The sequence below is a fragment of the Diadema antillarum genome, unplaced genomic scaffold, assembly GCF_040938485.1.
Source record: "Diadema antillarum isolate AM-2024a unplaced genomic scaffold, OU_Dant_1.0 scf00000191, whole genome shotgun sequence".
In the NCBI taxonomy this organism is placed as follows: domain Eukaryota; kingdom Metazoa; phylum Echinodermata; class Echinoidea; order Diadematoida; family Diadematidae; genus Diadema; species Diadema antillarum.
The window spans coordinates 1,066,871-1,091,520 of record NW_027271080.1 but is presented as its reverse complement, the minus strand read 5'-3'; the positions used below and the strand labels follow the sequence as shown (position 1 = coordinate 1,091,520).

At 41.9% G+C, this 24,650-nt stretch overlaps 1 protein-coding gene across 1 annotated transcript; it reads right to left on the bottom strand.

Annotated features, from left to right (window-relative positions):
• Positions 1-533: 533 nt before the first annotated feature.
• LOC139723441 (double-stranded RNA-binding protein Staufen homolog 2-like) lies at positions 534-24,650 on the bottom strand. The gene is made up of 6 exons (XM_071634685.1): positions 24,417-24,650; positions 22,945-23,202; positions 4,253-4,601; positions 3,389-3,713; positions 1,320-1,602; positions 534-857 (listed from the first exon to the last, which is right to left on the bottom strand). Exons 1-6 carry the CDS (start codon positions 24,648-24,650, stop codon positions 534-536), a joined length of 1,773 nt encoding a protein of 590 aa, XP_071490786.1.

The following is a 24,650-nucleotide window of genomic DNA, read 5'->3' as shown; positions in this document are numbered from 1 at the left end:
AATGCCTCCGGCACCACTTCGTGGCGGAGGCACAAAAACAAGAGACCCGCGGGTCTAGCGCTCACCTGAGTATCGCAAGTTCACCTTCACGCAGTCACTAATCTAAATTACACGCAGCTCTACCATAACAGGCATTCTCAAGTAGAAGATGAAAATGTACAATTAGGGTCCAAATTCCTTAATTTGGGGGGATGCCCCCCCCCCCCCCCCCCCCCCCCCCGACGCACGACGCACGACGGACGACGCACGACGGACGAAGAACGATCGCAATAGCTCACTTGAGCCTTCGGCTCAGGTGAGCTAAAAAAAGACCTCTCTTCACTGTCCCCACAAGGTGGGACCTATTGTGAACACGAGGATTGATTCAAGAAATTTTCTTCTTAAAGTTTCCCAATTTTTACTAGAATCTGGGAACACATGCTGAACTTCGATCTTTGAACTCTTACAATGTACCTTTCACACAACCCCCTGGCTACCTCACGATCTTCTTAAACCTGTTGACATGTCTTACTATTCACTTGTATATGACTTGGTTAAATGAATACCTGGAGAATCTGGACCAGTCTGCTGACTGGGTGGAGTCCTGGGGCCCCAAAGTTGGGATCCTGTGGGGGAGTTTTCTGCAGGGACTTGGGCTTCTTCTTCTTGTTCTGGCCGGCCCACTGGGGGTGCATGCGGTGGCGCACTGGCACCTTGGTCGGCACCGCGGGGAGCGCCTTCAGCTTGGGTATCATGAGCTCGGCGGCCCGGCGCTTGGCCGCCTTCTTGGACGACCCCTCGGCCTCGGTGAGAAAGTCGCCGACGCAGCACTGGATTTTGAAGATCTTGAGGTGGGGCTGACCACTCTCCTCCAGCACCTGGAGGGCGGGGGAGGGTGAGGAAATGGGTGAGGAGGTGGGAGGAAAGGAAATGGGTTTGAGAGGGTAGGGGGATGATAAGAAATGGGTTGGGATGGGGAAAAGGGGAGGAAAAGAAATGGGTTTAGGAGGTATGGAGCATGTATAGACACAAAAGGTCAATTGGAGCAGATCATAATGTGACAATGCTTTACAAATCCCACTAACTTTCACAAAAGGCTGATTTAAAGTATGCCTGAGAACACACATGTTGGGGGAACTCTGTTGAATTTTGAATTTCTTGGGTTTGTCCAGACAGCAACAATATCAGAAATATTCAAAATATTTGGTGCATTCAGTAATTATTCCGTAGCTCAGATGCACTGTGTATCTCCATTTATGAAGCTACATCGCAAAGTCAATTTAACTTTTAGATGTAATCTTGTAGGGCATGTGCATCGGATATTTCTAATTTTGCTATACCTTGAAGACGACATTCAGGTCGTGGATATTGGCCGCTTCGTAGACCAGACTGATGTCTGACTTCACGTTGTTCTCGTCCCCGCTGGACGCGTCCCCATTGCCATCGATGGGGACGTTGGTCGTGGTGGCCTGGTCGATCTTGACCAACGAGGGCTCATTCTCGAGGGAGCCCAGCGCCTTGAAGGCGGCATTTTGGCGGGCCGCTTTCTGGGTCTTTCCTTCACCGACAAACTCACGGTCGCCAACAGTGACTTTGACAAAGTGGGTGAATGGCCGCGGGTATCTGTAACAGTAAATTGCATTATTTAATACAGCGTGCATGATACAATAAGAAACTATTCATGTTCTTTCTTTGAGTAGTTCAGTAATTCGGAATAAACTAGAGAAGCATTCTGAGAGCGCAGACCTCCGCTAAGCATGCAAATCATTTTCACCACTGATCTTGTTCTTCCACAGAGATATCAGTGATTTCCACCCATATGTACTTATAGCATTGTGTGCTGAAAGTTGCCTGATTTCCCATTATAGAAGCCTTTGTTACGTCATAAACCCTCAGCTGCACGGCGCACCTCACCCCAGCAGAAACTAGAGCAGGCACTTGAGTGTGCGCAGGCAAACCTCAAATACGCGCAGCCTGAACTCCCAAGTTCATTGACCCTACCTGCCAAAATATCAAAAATCCTTCATAAATTCCCCAAAAATTCTTGGATCACTACCAAAAGTTAATCGTTTGTTACTTGTGTCATTCTCAACCTTTCCTGCAAGTTTCATCCCAATCCGTTAACTACATTTTGAGTTATTTTGCACACAGACAAACTAACCTTAACTAACTAACAAACAAACAAACCAATGGTAACGAAAACATAACCTCGTCCCTTGGCGGAGGTAATAAACAGTAAGACAATTTGACAGTTGTTGCATCACCCTAAGATTCAGATTCAGTGGTTAAGCAGTAGCACTGCAATCATGAGGGGAACATTACATTTGCTGAACGTCATTCATAGGGATCTATTCAAGTGGGAGTGAACACTCGGACAAACAAATATTTTAAACAAAGGGAATTCACTGGAATGGAAGTCGCAGCTCGATGTCTGAAAACAAATGTCTTATGTGTTGCTTGAAATGTCTTCCTAACCATAAAGGAAGCTAACAATCACACAAAATGACAGGAATGTCTTCAGTTACTCCACTACCTATGGTATAACATTCATAAGGAGAAAAACAAATGTCAATAGGCCATCAAGACATGAAATGTCTGAAGACAAAAAAATTGACTCCAGTTAAAAAGTGGCCAACACTGGGCACAGCAGACTCCTATATCAGTCATATGGCCCCGAGATGGTGTTTTGTTACTAAAAGCTACTATCACTGATGAGCAGGTCATCACAGATCTTTATACAACACCTATTTAGAATGTAGCTATCTGATTGGTCGATTGCCCATCACGTGACATCTAGTGAAAAGTTCCACCGCACGTTCTGGCTGTCAGCCGTGCAATTTTGTTTGAGCAAAAATGGATAGCACATGGCTGACGTCACCCATTTCCATCGACTCCCATGTTAAACTCAAGATTGACTGGAAGTTTTTGTTCCATTGCATGGCTCTGATGTCACAATAAACAAACATTTGCCACGCGCACTCAACAATTACAAGCGCGCATAAAAGTGCGTACTTTTGTCACTCATTTTTGTAAACAACTTTGTTTCGCATACGTACACGGTGACTGCGACTGTGCGGCTACTCATTTGTCATTCACGGAAAATGGTTGCCATTTCTGTGCTAAATTCAAGAATCTGTGGGGACCAAATCTGTTGATGTTCGAGGTGTTGTATAAAACAAATAGTGTATGGTCTTTACTCGTGCAATGGAATAAGATTTCGCACTCGGTGAAAGATGAGGCACACTATTCAACTCGGCTTCACCTTGTTGAATAAAGCGCCTCTATCTTTCACCTCGTGCGAAATTTTGTACCATCACACTCGTGACCATTCACTATTTGTATACTAATGTCCATCTTCCACTGTAGCTCTTTGCTTGTTACACTACTTTCAGAAGACTGCCTCGCGTACCTGGGGAAGTAGGGCCGGTGGTGGTGGTTGGCGTAGGGGTGGCCACCTTGTTGGTGCTGGTGGTGGGGAGGGACTTGGTGGTGCTGCTGCTGCGATTGTTGTGGTTGCTGTGGCTGCTGCGGCAGTCCACTGGGGCTGGGTGGCTGGACAGGTGGGGCCCCGCCCTGCTGCTGCTGTTGTGGTGGTGGCTGTTGCGGAGGTTGTTGCGGGGCTTGTTGAGGAGTTGACTGTGGTGGCTGTGTCTGAACCTGCCCCTGTTCCTTCATTCCACCCTGCCCCTGGGCAGATAAGCCCCTAGGCTGTGTGGCATTAGCTGACCCCTGACCTATGTTTTAAACCAGTGACATAGATATCATTACAATTTTTTGCTTTCACACAAGAGGATCATTTTTTTGTTCATGACTGCCTATCATACTCAATCTAACGGGGAAAGTAACTCATAGCATTCAGATATTTTTCATATTTTCCCCTCTTCTAATGATACATATTCTTCAGGTTCGTTTCACTGTTTTCTTGTAAAATGATTCTCTGATTCTCTTACTGATCAATGAAGTTCAGAGTATCAAACTCGTATTTCAGCAGTTTAAGTGTAACCATAAATGAAAAATCAAATAAGAGAATGACATTTTGAATAGTTGGTTGGATGGATGGATGGATGGGTGACTGAATGAACATCCAAATAAATGACTGACAGATGAATGAACTTTTATTCTACCAGTTTGATTCTTAACATGACTAAACCAATGAATGAAAACGACGGAATGAATGGATAAATGGATGATAATGAATGAATGAATGAATGAATGAACGAATGAATGAATAAATGAATGAACGAATGAATGATTTAGTGATCTAATCTCTTACCATGCTGCTGTTGTGGCTGCTGCATGGGTGGTGGGGCCATGGCAGGTGGGCCCGGGGGATGGAACGATGGCCCTGGCTCCGGAAGGGGGTGGGGCCCTTGATTCTGCTGGGACGGAGGGAGTAACCCCGGCGCCATGCGGGGCATGCCTTGGTTTGGGTGTGGCATCCTGTGGTGCTGGTTGCGGGGCCCCCGGTAGCCACCATAGTAGGGATGAGGGGGCAAGGGGTTGAGGGGGATGTAGTGCACGTGTTTGCCCGTCTTCATGGCCAGGCTGTTGAGCTTAACGGTGGGAGTCATAGCGTCGGCATTGGGGCTCATGTTCCTTCTCTTGAATTTGGGGGGATTGTTCTGCTTGCAGATAAATAAAAGATGAGAGACAATGCAAGCATTTCTTTTTCCTTCAACTCTAATACTACTGTATACGCCATATATTTCGCGAGTCTATTAATTTTCGCAAATCGGGAACTCTCGACGATTTCGCGAGTTGTTAAATTCGCGATCGAGGAGTCCTGTACTGAACGGACAAATGTACGTGCGTACGTCACATTCACATCGGGATCAGAGTTAATATTTTCGCATGTCTTTAATTTCGCGAATAGCACCCGACTTGCGAAATTCACGAAAATAAAAACCTCGCGAAATATTCGGCGTATACAGTATCTCTCTCTATTTACTACCTATGATCTACTGCTGCAGCAGCAGGAAAAGCCTTTATGAGACAATGTGAGAAGTATTCTGGTCAAATATATCCCTAGATTGCATTTCATTTCCAAATCTAAAATATCAATATCAAAATAAGTCAAAGAAATTACAGTTCACCCATCAATGAACAAAACACATGGAACACATTCTACCTGTATTAAAAACGTGCTGTTTTTTTTGAACGGGAGATTCAAGTACGTTTACATGGTATTCAACAAGCAGGAAATTGTCAGCAGAGCTTGTCTACTGCATAAAACTTGTTATACTCAAGAGGGTGGAGTTTTTCTTTCAGATGTACTGCGGACTAGAATCTAGATTAACCCGTTGAAGACGAGTCCCGAGTATACTCGGGCAGGTGTCCATGGAAAATGTGTCTTGTAGCGAAATCAAACCGCCCTCAACGGGTTAAGCTACACTACAGTGGCAAATGCAAGAAAAGTCAACTGTGCCTGCATGTGTCATAACACTACCAGCACTAACCGTGGTACTTACGTGTTGAAAAGGCACACAGTTTTGCTGTAGATTGCTACTGAAAAAGTAGTAAGAAAGTCGTAGTTTTGCCGTGGTTCTTTGTGTTCGTGCCTTAGTGTTGAATGCGTCGTTGTTAAGAAGTGAAAGAGGCGTAGATAAATTGTTAAGTGGTTGTAGATCAGGGGTGGATTAGTGAGGATTTAGTCGTACGAAAGTCGTAGTTTTGCCACATCACAAAAGACGACTTCCGCATCTCCGCTCTCGCGACCGAGAACGCCGTCTTTTGTTATGCAGCGTGAAAATCGGACAATAGACCACTAGCTATTCACGGCGATAATCCGTCTTTTGATACCACTTCTATTTTCCTCAAGGGCAGTTCCCTCAAAACTACGACTTTTCTACGAACAGCCAACTACTATTTCATGACTTAATTATCGGCTTAAATGATTCTCTGGACTACTAGTATTGTTCTAGCCATCAATGCATCGGCAGGTAAAATCCATTCGCGCACACAATGTGGCTTCGTTATTGCGGCTAGCTAGTACAGGGGAATAGCTCTCAGCTTTTTACTGATCGTGGCCGCGCCTCAAACGAGTACGAAATGGGGCCAAGTTCGAGCAAATCTGACGGAGAAGAATAGATTTCTTTTTGCGGTCGTATACCTACAGTTCGAGCTCATCTGGTCAGCTAAACGAGCTGGTACAACTGTTAATTGTATTAGTATACCGCAACCGTGTACAGTCGATCGAAGTACAGACTGCATACATTCATAGCGCTGAAGCACCTGATAAATTACATGTACCGTAATCGATGGTCCGTCGTATACACACGGTGCGCACGTGTGACAGTCCATTTTTCCTCTTCGTGTGTCAAGGCAACAACGCTCGTTGTGCATCCATAAAACGGGGGTACTAGTAGTCACGTGAGAATTCAGCGTTGGTCGAATCTCACCCAGGGAAACATCAGACGGGCAAAACTTCGAGATCTTATAAAGATCGCGATGTTAAACTTCTCGATCTTTTGCCAGTCTGACCGTGCCTATTTTGTATACACTGCATTCCAGTTATAAATAATCGAAGTCCTAGGGATCGGCAATTTCATAGAAAAAGTATAACTACATTTCGTCTTATCGAACGAATACAGTTCTGAGTATGTTATGAAGAAAAAAAAAGACGGCAACGATACGTATGATGCGTAATTCAATGCTTAGTAATTTTTGGTCATATCAAATACGCTGCACTGGATGAAAAGGCAATTTGAAACAGATTTCAAACAGAGTATAGTTTGTACTTTCATGCTTAGTTTGAAAAAAAAATATAAAAAGGTGAAGTGATGGTTAGGAATGTCTTTATAGGCCTGATTCGTTATTCCAAAGTTCGTCGATTACGAACGTTTACGAACGTTCATTATTCCCGACTTATTTCGGAGGACCGTTCCGAAGATTCGATATTCCCAGGATTCGTAATTCAAAAGCTTGGTTAATCCGAAAATGAAATGAGGTTCTGCAAGGCGTAACTTTGCGAAACGAAGACAATGATTTAGATTTGTAATTCCCAAATTGTGTCTGTGTACTCCTTTCTTTTTTTTTTTTCACGTTTGGATTCACGAATCTTAATTCATATTCCTATCGGCGAATCTTTGGAATAACGAAGATTCTTATAATTTTCGGATTAAAAAACCTGATTTCATTTTCGCAGTGATGAACCGTATACGAACGACGAACCTTTGGACAAACGCCATAAGATAATGTTCGTGATAACGATCCCTAATATTCACTTTCGATTAATACAATGCAAGTTATCCACGGGGAAAAGTGAACGAATATAAATAACCAGCGTTCGCTCATGCAGTCTCCGTGAATTTCTTCTTGTAATGTAGGAAAGCGAGGAGTGGCATCTCATTGCAACGGAGCATGTTTCTTTTGTTCTTTGCCAATGACGCTCGGAAATGACTTTGTTTCAACAAGAATTTTGCTGTAACCGTGTTCTTACAAAAGTGTTCGTAATAATTTCACACAATTGTTTTTAATGTCGACAAATTTGGCAACTTTAATTATGACTTACTTAGTTATCGCAAAATATCGTTATATAACCCTCTCCGTTGCAACAGGAGTGAACGTCACACGCTTAAACATGAGCTCTTCAGAGAATTGTAATTCATGCACACCATAAAATTTTTTACACACACTACATTAATTATAGATTCAATCGAAATGTAAAAGCAGCCACCGATTGTCCCGCGGTTATTTCCACGTTTTCTTATACAATCCACGATTAGCAGAATGATTCCCCTGAGACATCTTTGACACTTACTTTCTCCCTTTTTTTCTCTTTTTTTTCTCGAGATCTTATATGCGACTTCTATACCTGATGCGGTTATCCCCTTATCAGTGACTAATGTCAACTACGCGAGTAAACTGTTTAATATACATCATTTTTTCTTCAGCTTTTTTTTAAAAACAGCTCCATGACTATAATGGACGAGTTTGGAATATGTCGACTATTTTAAGAGACACGCGTGCAAGATATGATTTCTACCAGTCGTATAGCGCGAGGGGCAAACAGTCTACGATTTTAATCATCAGTTCAAAAATGTGTATCTTGTCGGGCACAATCTATAAGGGTCCAGTGGAAAATGAATGAATGCGTTTTTAATTCATGTTTGCCTGCATACATTGTCATTTCATCTCTATATCCCCTTCAAGTTTAGATCCAACTGGATTTCGAGAACATTTTGCTGTCTCCTGTGTCATGAAGTCAGTTTTCAGAATATTATTCATCAAAGTATAATGTCAAATATTTTCATAAACAATTAATGTCGTCGATGAATCGATCATAGTCGGAAAAGCTTACATAAATTACTATCATAAAGGAGGGGTTCGTTATAATGGATTTTTTTTTCAAATTTTATAGGAAAACACTATCATCTCTGTGAGAAAATTTTAGAGCTGTGTGTCCTCTTTGGTCTGTGCAGCTGGGGGTGTAGACGGAGTGGCAACTCTTCGTAATTCGGACAAACACAATGCATATTCAATGCATTTTTATACCATATAAGATGTCCAACATTCATAGGCTACGTTCATGAAGTCATGCCCGACACCACTCTGTCAGACGAAAAACGCGCTTCGAATTTCATTGAATTACAAGCTATATTTTACCGGAAAATCTTAAATGAAATGCTCGATTTGGAATTCATAAACATGTATTTCTAGTTTCTTCGAAATGCCATTAAAACTAGATATTTTTAGACATTTATATTTATCCATGATGCAAACTTTTTGCTTACATGTAATTTTTGATTGTTTATCATATCTGTAATGTTGTGATTTTTCAAAGAAAGTGCTCCGCCGAAGCATGTTCTAGCGTGTTTTTTTAAACTCTTTGGCGTCAAAATCGACAGTTATACGGCATTTTGATTCTCTACTCCAATTCAAGACCTGCTTACCGCATGATGCACTCTCTCTTGTCAAAGCACATGGCTACACGAATTAGTGTTGAACGCGTAACGTTCTACGGTGTCGAGCATGACTTCAAAGGAGAGTTGTTTCTTCTTCTCGGGCCACCTTCCCTTGTCGGTGTAAGCCACACGGCTCTACCATGAAAGGAAACTGTTCTCCTTTTGTTCTCAGGGAAGATGTAGAGATGAACAAAGATTATACCTGTCGGCATGTGCATCGAAGCGTATGCACGGTGGTATATCATTCGTCGACATATTCTGCTGTTGTGAACTCATTAAACGGAGAATTGGTTAATGAGTTAATACTCACCTCATGCAGAGATGAGTGATAAAGCTCAGGGGCGGATCCAGGAATTCCGCAAAGAGGGACGCCTTTACAAAATTAGAATGTGTCGGGGGACGAACGCGCCAACTCCATTTTTCTTTTTTTAAACCAAAATAAGGGGGAGGGGGCACCCGGTGTGCCTCCGCCTGGATCCGCCACTGAAGCTGCACACATTTCCTTACGGGGATTATCGAATACACTTATCCAAGCTGGGCTAGTCTCAAGAGTCTCTCACTGAGCTGCGAACGTTTGCGAACATTGTGAATTTAAACTTTCGTCTGCAGGATTCGAAAACAGTTGCAATCAAATTCTAAGATATATGGCTTGCATTGTCGTGCATGTCGCCAAGAAATATTGTAGACCTATATGACCAAACGTCTTTGCAGCAAGACGAAAAGAAAACACTGTCTAAGACGATGAAAATCGTTTGCGTATATACAATTTCGAATTGCAACTGTTTACGAACCTTGACTAAACCTTAAATTAGTTATACGTTTGTAAACAGTCACCGCCAAGTGAGATACAGTGTACATTGTATACTAGAAGGCCTATATAGGCCTACTCCGTACGATGAAACATCTTTTTGCCATCCCTTGCTTCAAAAAGATGAGCTGTAGGCCTACATAATACAAGCCTACGGGAATGCGCGAACAGAAATCGGCCAAACTGACCTATTGTTGAAAAATGAATGAAAATCAAATCACTCGACTTTTGTTTTACAGTGTTTTTTTACAGTAATGATAATAATACTAATGATTAAAAAAAAATAATAGTGGCCTCTTACAATGCACTGAAGTCCATCAAGAATGATGCTCATGGCGCTGTTACATAACCAGCATGAACAGTATACCGTATAATACAACCATAAAATAATCAAATACGATAACTTATCAGAACAAATTAAATACAACAAAAAACAAAATGCTTATACATAACTAAATTGATCTAAAATATTGAGAAAACTGTATGAACAAACAACGGAGTATATATTGGTGAGACCGGGCATTTTCCTCTAGTGCTCCTCGCCTATGTGTGATATGGAACTCCCTCCCATCTTTTCTACGTGAAATTGACTAACTGGATCACCTCAAAGCCTCTGATTTTTTTTTTTTTTTTTTTTTAACCAGGCATTCAATTGCTAAGGAGTCTGCGCGTTTGAATGTTTCTATAAAAGATATATGGCGCCATACAAATGCTGTTGATCATCATCATCGTCATCATCATCATCATCATTGATTTCTTTCTTTATTGCGTTTAATCTTTTTCCTGTCCACTTCAAAGTAAAATCGTTGATACGAGTGTTCTGTGTTCATATTTGTAATTTTTTTCCATTTTGCTGCAGTAATTTCAAGAAAGTTGTACTCATTTCTATATGCCCTATTTGTAGGTCGATAATGCTAATCGTATTTTTGAAGGTTCGACAACTACCACCCCCCCTTTTTTTTTTTGTAAAGGCCCTTATACTGGTACAGACGAGGACGAAGCGCGCAAGAATAACACCGAGGTTCGATGTGAAGTACTCACAATTAATACATTCATTAGGCAAGCAGAGAAAAAAAAAAGATACAGGTGTACTGGACATTTCTTACGAACACGAGGGGGGGGGGGGGGCGTTCAAACAGAAGAACACGCGCGCATAATTATCATTCCTTGACAAAACAGCCTGGGAAACAGCAGAGGAATGAACAGTCTTCCCAGCTAGTCTCGAGTCAAAGGCCTCGGGCATTGCAATACGAAATTATTATATTCTCTTTTCTTTTACGTTTGTAACATAAACCAGCGAATACCGGTAGTCAATAATTCATCACACATAATCATATCAATCTACCCCTGCAAAAAGACTAGCATGCAACTACATTCCACATGACCAACGAACGTGGCCGTATGCTTCTAAGGCAAATGTAGCTTAGCGACGCTGCTGTTGTGCTAAATACACAAGGCATGGCGCGCAAGCAAACCAAATCGGATTCTCTGTGGAAACATGCTGAATGTTTCGGGTGGTAGGCAGCGGCTCTGCGGCAGATAGGTGAATTCTGCCAACTACTTTACACGGCATGATCGTGGCAATGCAACTCTCTTGTAATCTTATGCTCAGAAAAACAACAACAAAACAAAAACAAAATGTATATTACTTCTGAAAACTGAAAGAAATTCGAACTTGCAACCTTGCAGTATTAATCACAACACTATTCAAGTAGACCATCGCTATTTACGATTTCGGCAGAGGACTTGATTTCCTTCCTTGTCGAACGCATACGAAAAATGAAGTAGCGTCCGTCGCAATATTGGCAACGAAGCCAACACGTGGCGCGGTGAAAAGTGGAAGCACGTGTTTGCGAACATTTCACGCATATACGCAACAGCGCGATAACGGCTAGGCCCTATTTCCCCAGACAGATTTCAGTACGTAGGATAAAACGTCTCTGAAACAAACCAAAAAATAAATAAATAAAATGCTTTCTGTGAACAAAAATTAAAAGCTGAGTTTCTTTCCCCACGTGTAGTGTCACGATAGAGGAATGGTACAGCCATGTTTCACCTTATTATGATATGCTTATAATTTCAAGAGTTTGAAAACATGCAGATAAAGGAGAAGATGAGTAACCATCAAAGTTTAAATCTCCTTAGCATGAGTCACTAGCTTGGGCAATTGAACTAAACAAAAGAATTCAAACTTAAGAATGGCAAGAAAGAGCGGATGTATGCTACAGACATCGTAATTGCTTGCTGTCTTTATTATAATAGGGCCTATTAGGCCTACAGGCCTGGCTCGTGTTTGGCTCATCATCACCAAAGAAATCGGCACGAATTAAGGACAAAAGAATTTTTTCTCCTCTATGTGCGTATGAGCACCGGCAAGATTAGGGTTCAGGTCAGGACCGTTCGATGGGATGAAAGGTTTGACCGCTGAAAGAAAGATGACCTTTATACGGAGAGACAACACGTACGACAATGGGCCGCTTTCCAGTCTGTCCGACGCAACAACACTCAATTCGAACCACGGTGGCCATTGTCAGAAAAGTGCCACAAACAATGAGTGAATGAAGTCGTTGTTAGAAAGTTCAAAAATAGTTGATGATGGTATACTTAACAATATTATACCTATAGCTAGGAGGAAGGGCATCAGGAACAGATATCCAACCATTTGAAGTTCATGCAAGACGCAACGTATATGGCATAATGCCTGATGGCTGCGATAGCTTGTAAATCGTAAAGTAAAATCGTAAAGGTAAAAACGGACATCGGTGGCATGCGAACCTTTTTTTTTGTCACTTTTGAATCAAAAACATATGTAAGAGTGGTGGAAAGAGACATAAAAACGTTGTTTTTATTTCATAAAACTGTTTTCAATCTAGTAAAACGATTCAATAGTTTCAGTCACACGTTTTTGCAGAAAACTCAAACATCACATCTTTTTGTCAGTGTATATGTTCATATTTTGAATAGGCCGAACGGAGGGGGAAAAATGTAGGGCATCTTTTGTCTTTTGATATCCATTTTAGACGATTATGGTCAAAGTCTAGTAATGATGGCATTTTCTAATCTCATTCTAAACACGCATGCAGTGACAATTTCGTTATCCAACTTTCGTCACAAAAATCATTGATTTTTATCTTACGGGTGGCCCGAAAGAAAATTCTTGTGGCACGAAAAAAGAAAATAAATAAATAAAAAAACCGAAATCGGTCCCACTTAACACAGACAAATGCATATTAAGTATTACTGAAGTGATACAGGTACCCATGTCTAAAATAAATGAATAGAAAATTCAATCATCTTACCGATATTCTGAGTTGTAAGATTTAGCAAGTATAGGCTTATTGATCATTATAAAAATTGTGCCTATATTTAGGTGGTCAAAACTTACGTTTGAAATGAGAAAGTGGGAGCATTTGCAGACGTTTTTAAACATCAGACATTTGATTTAGCATTGTAAAGAGCCGAAAGTTACTGTTATTCATTTCTGATTGTAAAAGCAACCATCCAACATTTGTATTTTAACACCTAACGGAGCCGAATGTTACCGTTACTCATTTTCAAATGTATTAACCGACATTCATTTTAGCATCTTACGGAGCGGAATGCTATCCTTATTCATTTCCGAACGTGAAAGAAAACATCCGCTATTCATTTTAGCATTTAACTGAGCCGATTGATACCATCAATAATTTTCAAATGTAAAAACAACAATCTGTTATTTATGTTAGCATCGTACGGAGCAAAATATTACCGTTATTCATTTCCAAATTTAAAAGCAAATATCCGACATTTATTTTATTATCTCAAGGAGCCGAATGTTATTGCTGTCCACTTCCGAAAGTGAAATGAATAATCTGACAATTATTATCGTACAGAACCGAATGTTACTGTTTTTCATTTTGAACGTAAGGGCAGACATCAGACATTAACTTGGCCATAAAACGCAGCTGAATGTTACTGAATGTTACATTTCGAAATGTATATTATAAGAGCAAATATCTGACATTTTAGCATCATGAATATGGAGCAGAATGTTACTGCTGTTCACTTCCAAACGTAAAATCAATCATCTGACGTTTATTTTGGCATCTTCCGGAGCCGAATATTATTGCTATTTACTTGCGAAAGGATATTAAAAGAAAATATCCGATATTTATCTAATCATCGTACGGAGTTGAATATTATGGTTATTCATTTTGTTACGACCAAAATCACTCTGAGAATGATCGCACAAAAGAAACAATCAACTGATGTTCAGGCGGTTTATTAACAGTGATATTGTGGGTACAGACTGGTAATCGGCATCACATCAGCACAATAATGATCATGATAAACAAATATAAGTCAGTAATGGAATTACTTACATAGGCATTACACGCAATATCCCTGGAAATGTCCAAATATGATGTTCGATGCACAAATGAATGATCCGTGATACACCGATGAATGATTCCTTCGACGTAACTCCAGAGGCGCAGGTTACGATAGTCCACGGTATAGATCCGGGGTAAAATCCACGATATTATGTCCACAGCGAAACGTGCAGAGTCCAAACGTTTTGACAACCACGTCCAGTTGATGCGTTGAATAATGATTCACTTAATAATGTTCAGCTAAGAATCCAGCCCGTCACAGCTTTGCCGTAGCAATGTCCGTTGACATTAAAATATGGAGTCCGATGAAGGCACATTAATTCTCTGCAGGCAAAATGTCTCCCAGGCCAAGTATCTCCACAAACATAACAGGTCAGCAGGTAACACAGAACTGACTATAACAAGTCGCTTCAGAGCCAGAAGTGACGTAACTCTCAGAGCAGAGGTGTTGGGTACTCTGCCTACTGCAGAATTTCTCTAGCTTATATACTATCTATTCACTCCTTCTAGCACATTCTATAACTCTCTCCAACCTACTAGTCAGTCTAAGTTCCAGGAAACCTGGATGACTCACTGCCTAACTATGTACAAAACATCACTGCCAAGAATAACTACCAATCACATTGGGCTACAGGGACAGTGCCTCACTCAGCCAAATATGTTAGCACTTCCCAGAACTTTCTGGAATGGGTGAAATCATTCTAGATTGAGTGAGCTATAATGTATTTCCTGTTACATGCATGTACTGTATAGCTACATTGTATACCACCTAGAAAATTCTCCACTGATCTGGTCAGCTTGTATGTACTATATCTATACCATGTAGAATGTTCTCCATTAATCTGGTCCACCTGTGTACATACACATTAAAACAGCCAGGCATACAGTACATCATACATGTATGTGTACATAACTACTAGTGTGTACATTTGTGACACCATCCCCCATGGGAAAAAGAAAGCCTTGCTATAGCAAGGGTTTCTTTTACCTTCACAATTTCTCATTGTTATTTGCAACGAATGTGAGGTAAAGTCCAAGTCAAGCAACAATAATCACATACTATCACATGCCTTTTGGATAGCTATATTAATTCCATGTTCTCTTTTCATGGATACTATTTACAATGATATTGCTTGGATTCTCGGAGCTTATACAATCATATCAAACTGTTTTGCACACATTAATGAATATGCTTAAGACATACACTGGAAATGATATGCGGTGAAAACTTTTCACCTTTGATACTCTCTTCAAGTTACACTCTTGACAGAGCGTCGGCAATTACATTGTTTTTGCCTGCCACATGTTTGATTTTGAGTGCATATGGCTGCGTCATCATGCTCCATCTGAACAACCTGTTGTTCTTCATTTTGAACCGGTCTAAAAAGACCAAGGGGTTGTGGTCAGTATAGACCGTGATCTCCCCTTTGCTATTTGTCAAGTACACTTCGTATTGCTGGAGGGCAAGGATGAGACTGAGAGCCTCCTTCTCAATTGTGGAGTACTTCTTCTGGTATGTGTTCAATTTTTTGGAGAAGTAGCTAACTGGTCGTTCAGTGCCTTCTTCATCTTCTTGGAGCAAAACCGCTCCCACTCCTACATCGCTAGCATCTATTGCCACCTTGAATGGCTTTGCGAAGTCAGGAGCTGCCAAAACAGGCTCATTAGCAAGGACTGCCTTTAGTTTCTCGAAGGCTCTTTGACACTCATCAGTCCAGGTGTACTTTGCCTTGCCCTTCAGCAGGTTTGTTAGGGGGGTGACTACAGTGCTGAAATTCGGTACAAATTTCCTGTAGAAACCAGCCATGCCCAGAAATCTGAGCAGCTCCTTCTTGGATTCGGGGATGGGAAAGCCTAGTATAGCCTCTACCTTGGCTTCTCTTGGCAATACTTGTCCCTGACCGACTACATGCCCGAGGTACACCACTTTGGCCTTTGCAAATTCACTCTTTGCCAGATTAATCACCAATCCGGCCTCCCTGAGTCGATCAAAAAGTTGCCGCAAGTGTGTAATGTGCTCCTCCCACGTGTCACTGTACACTAGGATATCATCAATGTATACTACACAATTGTCAAGTCCGGCAATGATTTGGTTTGTCAGCCGTTGGAAGGTGGCTGGAGCATTTTTCATGCCGAATGGCATTACTTTGCATTGGAACAAGCCATCTGGTGTAGCAAAGGCAGAAATCTCTCTGGCTTTGTCAGTCAAGGGCACTTGCCAGTATCCCTTTAGAAGGTCTATTTTACTGACATATGCAGAATTTCCGACCCTGTCAATGCAGTCTTCTAGTCTGGGAATGGGGAAAGAGTCTGTTTTCGTCACGGCATTCACCTTTCTGTAATCTATACAGAATCTTTGAGACCCATCTGGTTTGGGCACCATGACGATTGGGGAGCTCCAACTGCTTTTACTCGGTTCTATTATGTCATTGTCTAGCATGTACTGAACCTCTTCCCTCACTTTTTGCAGTTTGCTCGGGTTTAGTCTGTAAGGGTTTTGCTTGATAGGGTCAGCATCTCCTACATCAACATCATGTACAGCCAGAGGGGTGCAACCTGGTTTGTCTTTACACAGTTCTTTGTACTCATGTAACAGACTAGTCACATCTTTCCTCTGATTTTCAGGTAGGTAGTTCAGTGCCTCATCTACTTTCCCTAACATCTCTGAGTTAGACAACCTGGCACTAGAGGGCTCACTTCTATTCTCATCTTGAGCTTGATCTCCCTCTTCATCTACTTCTTCTTCTACCACCTGAGTTACAACGCCTACCGCCTGACCAGCCTTTCTCTCATAGTACTCTTTCAGCATGTTTACATGACACACCCTCTGATCTTTGCGTCTGTCTGGAGTACTGATCACATAGTTCACATCATTGAGTTTCTTTTTGACATAGTATGGGCCACTGAACTTGGCTTTGAGTGGTTCACCTTGTATGGGCAGCAGTACAAGAACTTTGTCACCTGGGTTGAAAGTTCGGGCTTTGGCATTTTTGTCTGCCTTTCTCTTCATAGAGTCTTGTGACACTTTCAGGTGTTCCCTAGCTACCTCACAAGCCTTTGAAAGCCTTTCACGAAACTTTGACACATAGTCAAGCAGGTGGACCTCATCATCCTCAGTCATGAATTTCTCTTTGATGAGCTTCAGTGGGCCCCTAACTTCATGACCGTACACCAACTCAAATGGGCTGAAACCCGTTGACTCATTTGGGGAGTCCCTCGTTGCAAACAGCAGGAAAGGGATGCCCTTATCCCAATCCTCGGGATACTCCTCACAAAATGCCCTGATCATTGTCTTTAGGGTCTGGTGGTAGCGCTCCAACGCACCTTGGGATTGGGGATGATAAGCTGACGACTTCAGCTGCTTCACACCCAAACGATACATCACCTCTTGAAATATGCCTGACATGAAATTTGACCCTTGGTCAGATTGCACTTCCTTGGGCAACCCATACCTAGTGAAAAACTGCACTAGAGCATCTACCACAGTCTTGGCAGTGATATTTCGCAAGGGGATAGCCTCTGGAAACCGTGTAGACATATCCATAATTGTCAAGAGGTACTTGTGACCTGACCTTGTCCTAGGCAAAGGTCCAACACAGTCAACTAGAACTCGACTGAATGGTTCTTCAAACGCAGGTATCGGAATCAATGGCGCCGGTTTCACTGAATGCTGTGGTTTACCAGCCACCTGACATGTGTGACAAGTCTTACAAAACTCAGCCACATCCACATTCAACCCTGGCCAATAGAAATGCCTCATGATCCGATCCTTTGTCTTTCTGACGCCTAAATGGCCGCCAACTGGTAACTCGTGAGCAATCCTCAAGATCTCACCGCGGTAACTAGGAGGGACAACAACTTGACGGACCACCGTCCAATCCTCATCAGCTGGCCTATGGGGAGGTCTCCACTTCCTCATCAAAATGCCATCTTTGACATAATAGCACTCAGGGACCTTTTCAGCCTCAGCCTCAGAACACGCCGTCTGAGACAAGCCTTTCAACTCAGAGTCTGCCTGCTGTGCTTCAACCAAGGAAGACTTGCTAAACAGCCCATCACTGTTAGCCTCGGAGCCTAATACAGCAACCCCATCATTCAAATCCTTGAAAAAGGTTTCTGCCAACCAAACACCGGAATTCTCCTCCACATCAACAGAATCCGCATCATCTTGAACAGCTCTACGAGCCTGAGACCTAGTCACAACACAATCTGGGAAAATCCCAGGAAACTCCTCCTGCAACTGCTCAGTTTCAGCAACCACCACTGGTTTCTCCGAAACAACTGGAGACGCAACCACCTTGTCCCCAGCCAAGTCATTCCCCAACAGGAAGTCAATGCCTGCCATGGGCAACTCAGGAACAACTCCAACAGTCACAGGACCAGAAACGAGGTCACACTTCAAATCCACTCTATACAGTGGCACTGACATATAACTGCCATCAACAGTCTGAATCAAGACTTTTGCATTCACTGCACTATCTGGTGGAAAAGTCATACCACCATCCACCATCAATGACTGAGAGGCCCCCGTATCCCGCAGGATGACTACTGGCTTACCTGCCTCACCAGAAGTACATGGGGTCACCTCACCATCAAACAAAAAGCTACGATAGCTCTCATCCACCTGCTTCATCCTATCTTTGAATTTGGGAGATTGACTTTCAACGGCCTGTGTTTCACTGAACGGGACACTGTTTTCGGGTAGGACACTTTTTGACATGACAAATCCCAAGTCCTTCTTTGTTTTGTTTTGCAACTTCCAACACTGTGACTTTACATGCCCTGTCTTGTTACAGTGAAAACATTTGATGACATTTGCACTTGTACTGGACCCTTTGTCAAATTGAGGCTTTGGTGCCGATGAAGTTTCAGAACTCGTGCCTTTTTCAGGACCAGCATTCTTTGGATTGCTCGACTGATTTTTGTCTCTCTTGATTCTAGAGAAATTCCTGAAAGGTGGTCTGTTGTCATTTCTGTGGGTCAGCTCATACTCATCAGCCATCAAGGCTGCTTTATGCAAACTTGTCACTTTGTGATCATCCAAATGTGACCTCACACTGAAAGCAACACTCTTTTTGAATTCTTCCAAGAGAACAACCTCACATAGGTTATCAAAGTCCTGATCCACTTTCAGGGACCTGTACCACCTATCAAACATCATTTCTTTTTCACGAGCAAACTCAACATGTGTCTGGCCTGGTTTGCGGTACGAATTTCTGAACTTATGTCTGTACGCCTCTGGCACCAACTCATAAGCATTCAACACTGCTTTCTTGACTGTAGCATAGTCACGTGATTGCTCTTTTGAGAGAGATGAGTACACGTCGGCTGCTTTGCCGACAAACACACTTTGAAGAAGCATGGGCCAAAATTCCTGTGGCCAGTTCAAACTGTCAGCCACCTTCTCAAATGACACAAAGTATGCATCAACTCTGTTTTCTTCAAATTTTGGCACCAATCGAATGTTCTTGGCCAAATCAAATTCAAAGGGAGCCCTTTCATGAGTTCTTACAGTCTGTGCATGAGCCAATTCCATCTCACGCAATTTCAGTTGTTGCTCAAGTTTCTTCATTTCAATTTCTTTCTCCACTTCTCTTCGTTCTCTATCCCTCTCTCTTTCCATTTCTAATCTCATCTTTTCTTTCTCTAGTTCCAATCGAGCAAGCTCAAGCCGTGTCTGATCAGAAATTTGAGCTCGATCTGGAGTGTCAATTTTGTCTTTGAGCTCCATGTGACCAGCTACTAAGTCAAGAATCTCTGCCTTTCTTGCACCTTGTGGAACATCAACATTTAAATGCTGTGCAATAGCAGTCAAATCACATTTGCGTAACCTTTGCAAATCTTTGAGGGACAAATCTGTCCTCTGAACAAATGCCTGAACATCCATTGTACTGATTGACATCGTCACAATGTATTACACACAATATACAATTGAACAATCAACTCAACCGGTATTATATCTGTACCAATATTCTCGGTTCTGGAACGTTCCAAATTCTAACTTTTGGCTTTAAATTCACTTCTCGGACACAAGCCCCCAATTTTGTTACGACCAAAATCACTCTGAGAATGATCGCACAAAAGAAACAATCAACTGATGTTCAGGCGGTTTATTAACAGTGATATTGTGGGTACAGACTGGTAATCGGCATCACATCAGCACAATAATGATCATGATAAACAAATATAAGTCAGTAATGGAATTACTTACATAGGCATTACACGCAATATCCCTGGAAATGTCCAAATATGATGTTCGATGCACAAATGAATGATCCGTGATACACCGATGAATGATTCCTTCGACGTAACTCCAGAGGCGCAGGTTACGATAGTCCACGGTATAGATCCGGGGTAAAATCCACGATATTATGTCCACAGCGAAACGTGCAGAGTCCAAACGTTTTGACAACCACGTCCAGTTGATGCGTTGAATAATGATTCACTTAATAATGTTCAGCTAAGAATCCAGCCCGTCACAGCTTTGCCGTAGCAATGTCCGTTGACATTAAAATATGGAGTCCGATGAAGGCACATTAATTCTCTGCAGGCAAAATGTCTCCCAGGCCAAGTATCTCCACAAACATAACAGGTCAGCAGGTAACACAGAACTGACTATAACAAGTCGCTTCAGAGCCAGAAGTGACGTAACTCTCAGAGCAGAGGTGTTGGGTACTCTGCCTACTGCAGAATTTCTCTAGCTTATATACTATCTATTCACTCCTTCTAGCACATTCTATAACTCTCTCCAACCTACTAGTCAGTCTAAGTTCCAGGAAACCTGGATGACTCACTGCCTAACTATGTACAAAACATCACTGCCAAGAATAACTACCAATCACATTGGGCTACAGGGACAGTGCCTCACTCAGCCAAATATGTTAGCACTTCCCAGAACTTTCTGGAATGGGTGAAATCATTCTAGATTGAGTGAGCTATAATGTATTTCCTGTTACATGCATGTACTGTATAGCTACATTGTATACCACCTAGAAAATTCTCCACTGATCTGGTCAGCTTGTATGTACTATATCTATACCATGTAGAATGTTCTCCATTAATCTGGTCCACCTGTGTACATACACATTAAAACAGCCAGGCATACAGTACATCATACATGTATGTGTACATAACTACTAGTGTGTACATTTGTGACAATTTCCGAACGTCATAGGAATTATTCGACATTAATTTTTGCATCTTCCGAAGCTGAATGTTATTGCTATTTACTTTCGAACGTAAAAACAAACATCTGGCATTTATTTTATCATCGTACGGAGTTGAATACTATTGTTATTCATTTCCGAACGTCAAAGCAAACATCAAACATTAATTTTACCATCGAACGCAGGTAAATGTTACTGTTATTCATTTCAAAATGTAAAAGCAAACGTCCAACAGTTATTTCAGCCTCGTATGGAGCAGAATATTACTGCTATTCACTTCCGAACGTATAGCAATCAACTGACATTTATTTTAGCATCTTCCGGAGTCGAATGTTATTGCTATTTACTTTCGAAAGTAAAAGCGCATCCGATATGTTTTATTAAATCATCGTACGGAGTTGAATATTATTTTATTCATTCCCGAACGTCAAAGGGATCATGCGACATTTTTTTTTTTATCATCTTCCGGAGCTGTATGTTACTGCTATCTATACTTTCGAACGTAAAAGCAAACATCCGGCATTTATTTTATCATCGTACGGAGTTGAATATTACTACTATTCTTTTCCGAACGTCAAAGCAAACATTCGACGTTTATTTCAGCATCGTCTGGAACCGAATGTTATCCTTATTCATTTCCGAACGCAAAATCAAGTCTGACATTAATTTTAGCACCGTACGGAGCTGCATGAATCTTGACCGTTATTCGTTTCCAAAGGTATAAGCAAACATCTGACATCTATTTTAGTATCATATGGAGTCGCATATTACCGTTGTTCATTTCCAAAATTAAAAGCAAACATCTGACATTTATTTCAGCATCTTACGGAGCCGATAGTTACCGCTGTTCATTTCCAAAAGTAAAGGCAAACATCCGACTTTTTTTTGGTGGCCGATTTTCCCGCAAAGAAAATATATCTTACTACAAAATCGGGATATTCCTCAACCTATTTCTGATGCAAACATATCTAAGTTTTGAAAGGAAGCTGTAACTGCCCACCTGTCATCACATACGACGCCTTATCGACTTTATTTTCTTGACGTTAACAGACATTAATTATGTTCTACCAGCATTCGAAAGACACGAGATTTTCGCGCTGTTCAACAAACCCGCCGATCGGCGACCGCGAAGCATGGCTCCACAAAATTGGTGACACCGATAGTGAATCCTATTCCCATCATCTTTAGAAATTTACGCACACGTCGATGCACCAAGACAAAAGGTAATTAGGACACCAGAGTCTGCCCCTCTGCTGGAAATCGCCTATAGTTCCTATTGTTTGAATTTGTATGGAGCGAGCACAAGGGGAAGGATTACAGTAACAAAAGGTCTTGCTCATTATCGTCTACTATCAATCAACGGCAAAACTACGACTTTTTTACAACCTTTTCAGTACCAACCTACAGCAAAACTGTATGCTTTTTCAACACGTAAGTACCACGGTTAGTGCTGGTAGTGTAATGTGGTAAGAAGAGTGTATGTCCGTTGGTGTTGGTCGGTGTATCACTGCATGCAATGGGAATCGCACGCTCGGCAAAAGACTGAAAGGGTAACTGCTGCGGGTTTGCCAGAAGTTTGCTTGTGAATAAGACGTACTTGGTAAGTTTTTTTTTTTGACAAGTGCCCTCTTAACTTCATCAAGGGTACAAATTACCATGAAAAAATGCAGTGGCTAAGTAATACAGGTCATTGTCTTAGAACCAGTAACAGAACTCACTCTGGGGATGGGATGGGGCAAGCCACATTTTTCCAGAGCCTGGGCCGCAGCGGCGTGCTGGGCCTTCTTGATGCTCGGGCCTGAGGCTTCGTAGGTCTGGGTGCCCAGGGTCAGGCAGACGGTGAAGATCTTCTCGTGGGGCGGCCCCCGCTCGTTGGTCAGCTCGTACTTGGGCTGCAGCTTGTTGAAGCGTGCCAGCTCGTTCAGCAGGCACATCGGAGTCTTCTCTTTGGTATTTGCCATGTTGCAAGAGGGATCCTGCAGGGGAAAATTTGGGGAGGGGAGACAGGTTATGACTCTTCACTCAAAACTAGCATTTAGACACATAGTGATCTATTAAACTTCAGGCACAACTAATTCAGATTACAAAGTGGCAGGGCTTTGCAAACATACTTCCCACTTGCCCAAATGGGTACTATACCGGGTGTCCCAAAAAAAGCGGAACGGTGGATTTTCAGTACTTTGCGTTCTAAAAGTGATATATTTTTTGACACCATTAGGAAGAGCATCTTCCGCAGAAGACTATGATACCAAAATCATTAGATTTGGTTCAGTACTCTTTATTCTATGCTTATTTCTGTAAATGCAGTCATTTCCAATTTTTTGCGACCCATGAGATAATAATTTGGGTGCAACACGCGTTCCATACGGTGAATTGTGTAAGCTCGTTGATGCATGTCAACAAAAGATAACGCTTTCATATTGGGCGCGCACACACAGAGATACAGACACACTGTTTTTTCCTGGCCCGCGCCCAATGTGAAATCTGTATCTTTTGTTGACATGCATCACCGAACTTACACAATAATCACCGTATGGATCGCGTGTTGCACTCAAATTATTATCTCAAAAGTCACAAAAACTTGGAAACCATGCATTTACAGAAATTAGCGTAGAATAAAAAGTACTGAACCAAATTTAATGATTTTGGAATCATTGTCTTCTGCGGAGGATGTTCTTTCTAATGATGTCAAAAAATATATCATTTTTAGAACGCAACGTACTGAAAATCCACCGTTCCGCTTTTTTTGGGACACCCGGTATAAATGCTATCACATTTACCAAGCAAATAAGTTTGCAATAACTACCATTACATCTCCGTATGGTTCCCAGATATCCTTTATGAATTATGATAATGTAATTATTAGTCCTTTAATATAATAATTTTATTACGTTGTATGATCTTCAGTTAAGAATTAGATTGTGTTACTTTCTTATTAATCTATTTTTGTTTTGTTTTTATTATATCATACTGTTATGCGCAGTTGAGTATATATGCATCATAGAAACTGCACAATATAAATTCACAATTATTATTGTAACAAAATTAAAGTAACAAGCTTTTTAATGATTCCAGGTTTAAGCTGTATGGCATTTACAGTTCACGGTGCACGTATCTCATATTCTTTTACCCAATATTGACAGCATGAGTCATTTTATGAGTGCAGGCAATATTTGAGTGGATGATTCACCTGCTGTGTGGGCCCCTCAGCGGCATTGTCTCCACCACCAGAGGTCGGCACGGCACCACGGCTGGGGGCGGTGTCCTGCCGAGCCAGGCCCGAGGGGGCCCCGTTGGAGGCTGCCAGCATCTGGGCTGAGACGGGGAGGATGCCCGCCTGCCGGCCTGATGGGTGGGCCTCCAGGGAGACGGAGGAGGACGCAGCAGCAGACTGGTTTGCAGAGAGAGACAGCGACGTCGCCAT

Coding starts and splice junctions, on each gene's coding strand:
- LOC139723441 (XM_071634685.1), bottom strand. CDS start 24,650: ATGGCGACGTCGCTGTCTCTCTCTGCAAACCAGTCTGCTGCTGCGTCC. Junction 23,203..24,416: donor CTGAGGGGCCCACACAGCAG/GTGAATCATCCA, acceptor TTTCCCCTGCAG/GATCCCTCTTGCAACATGGC. Junction 1,603..3,388: donor CACCGGCCCTACTTCCCCAG/GTACGCGAGGCA, acceptor TTACTGTTACAG/ATACCCGCGGCCATTCACCC.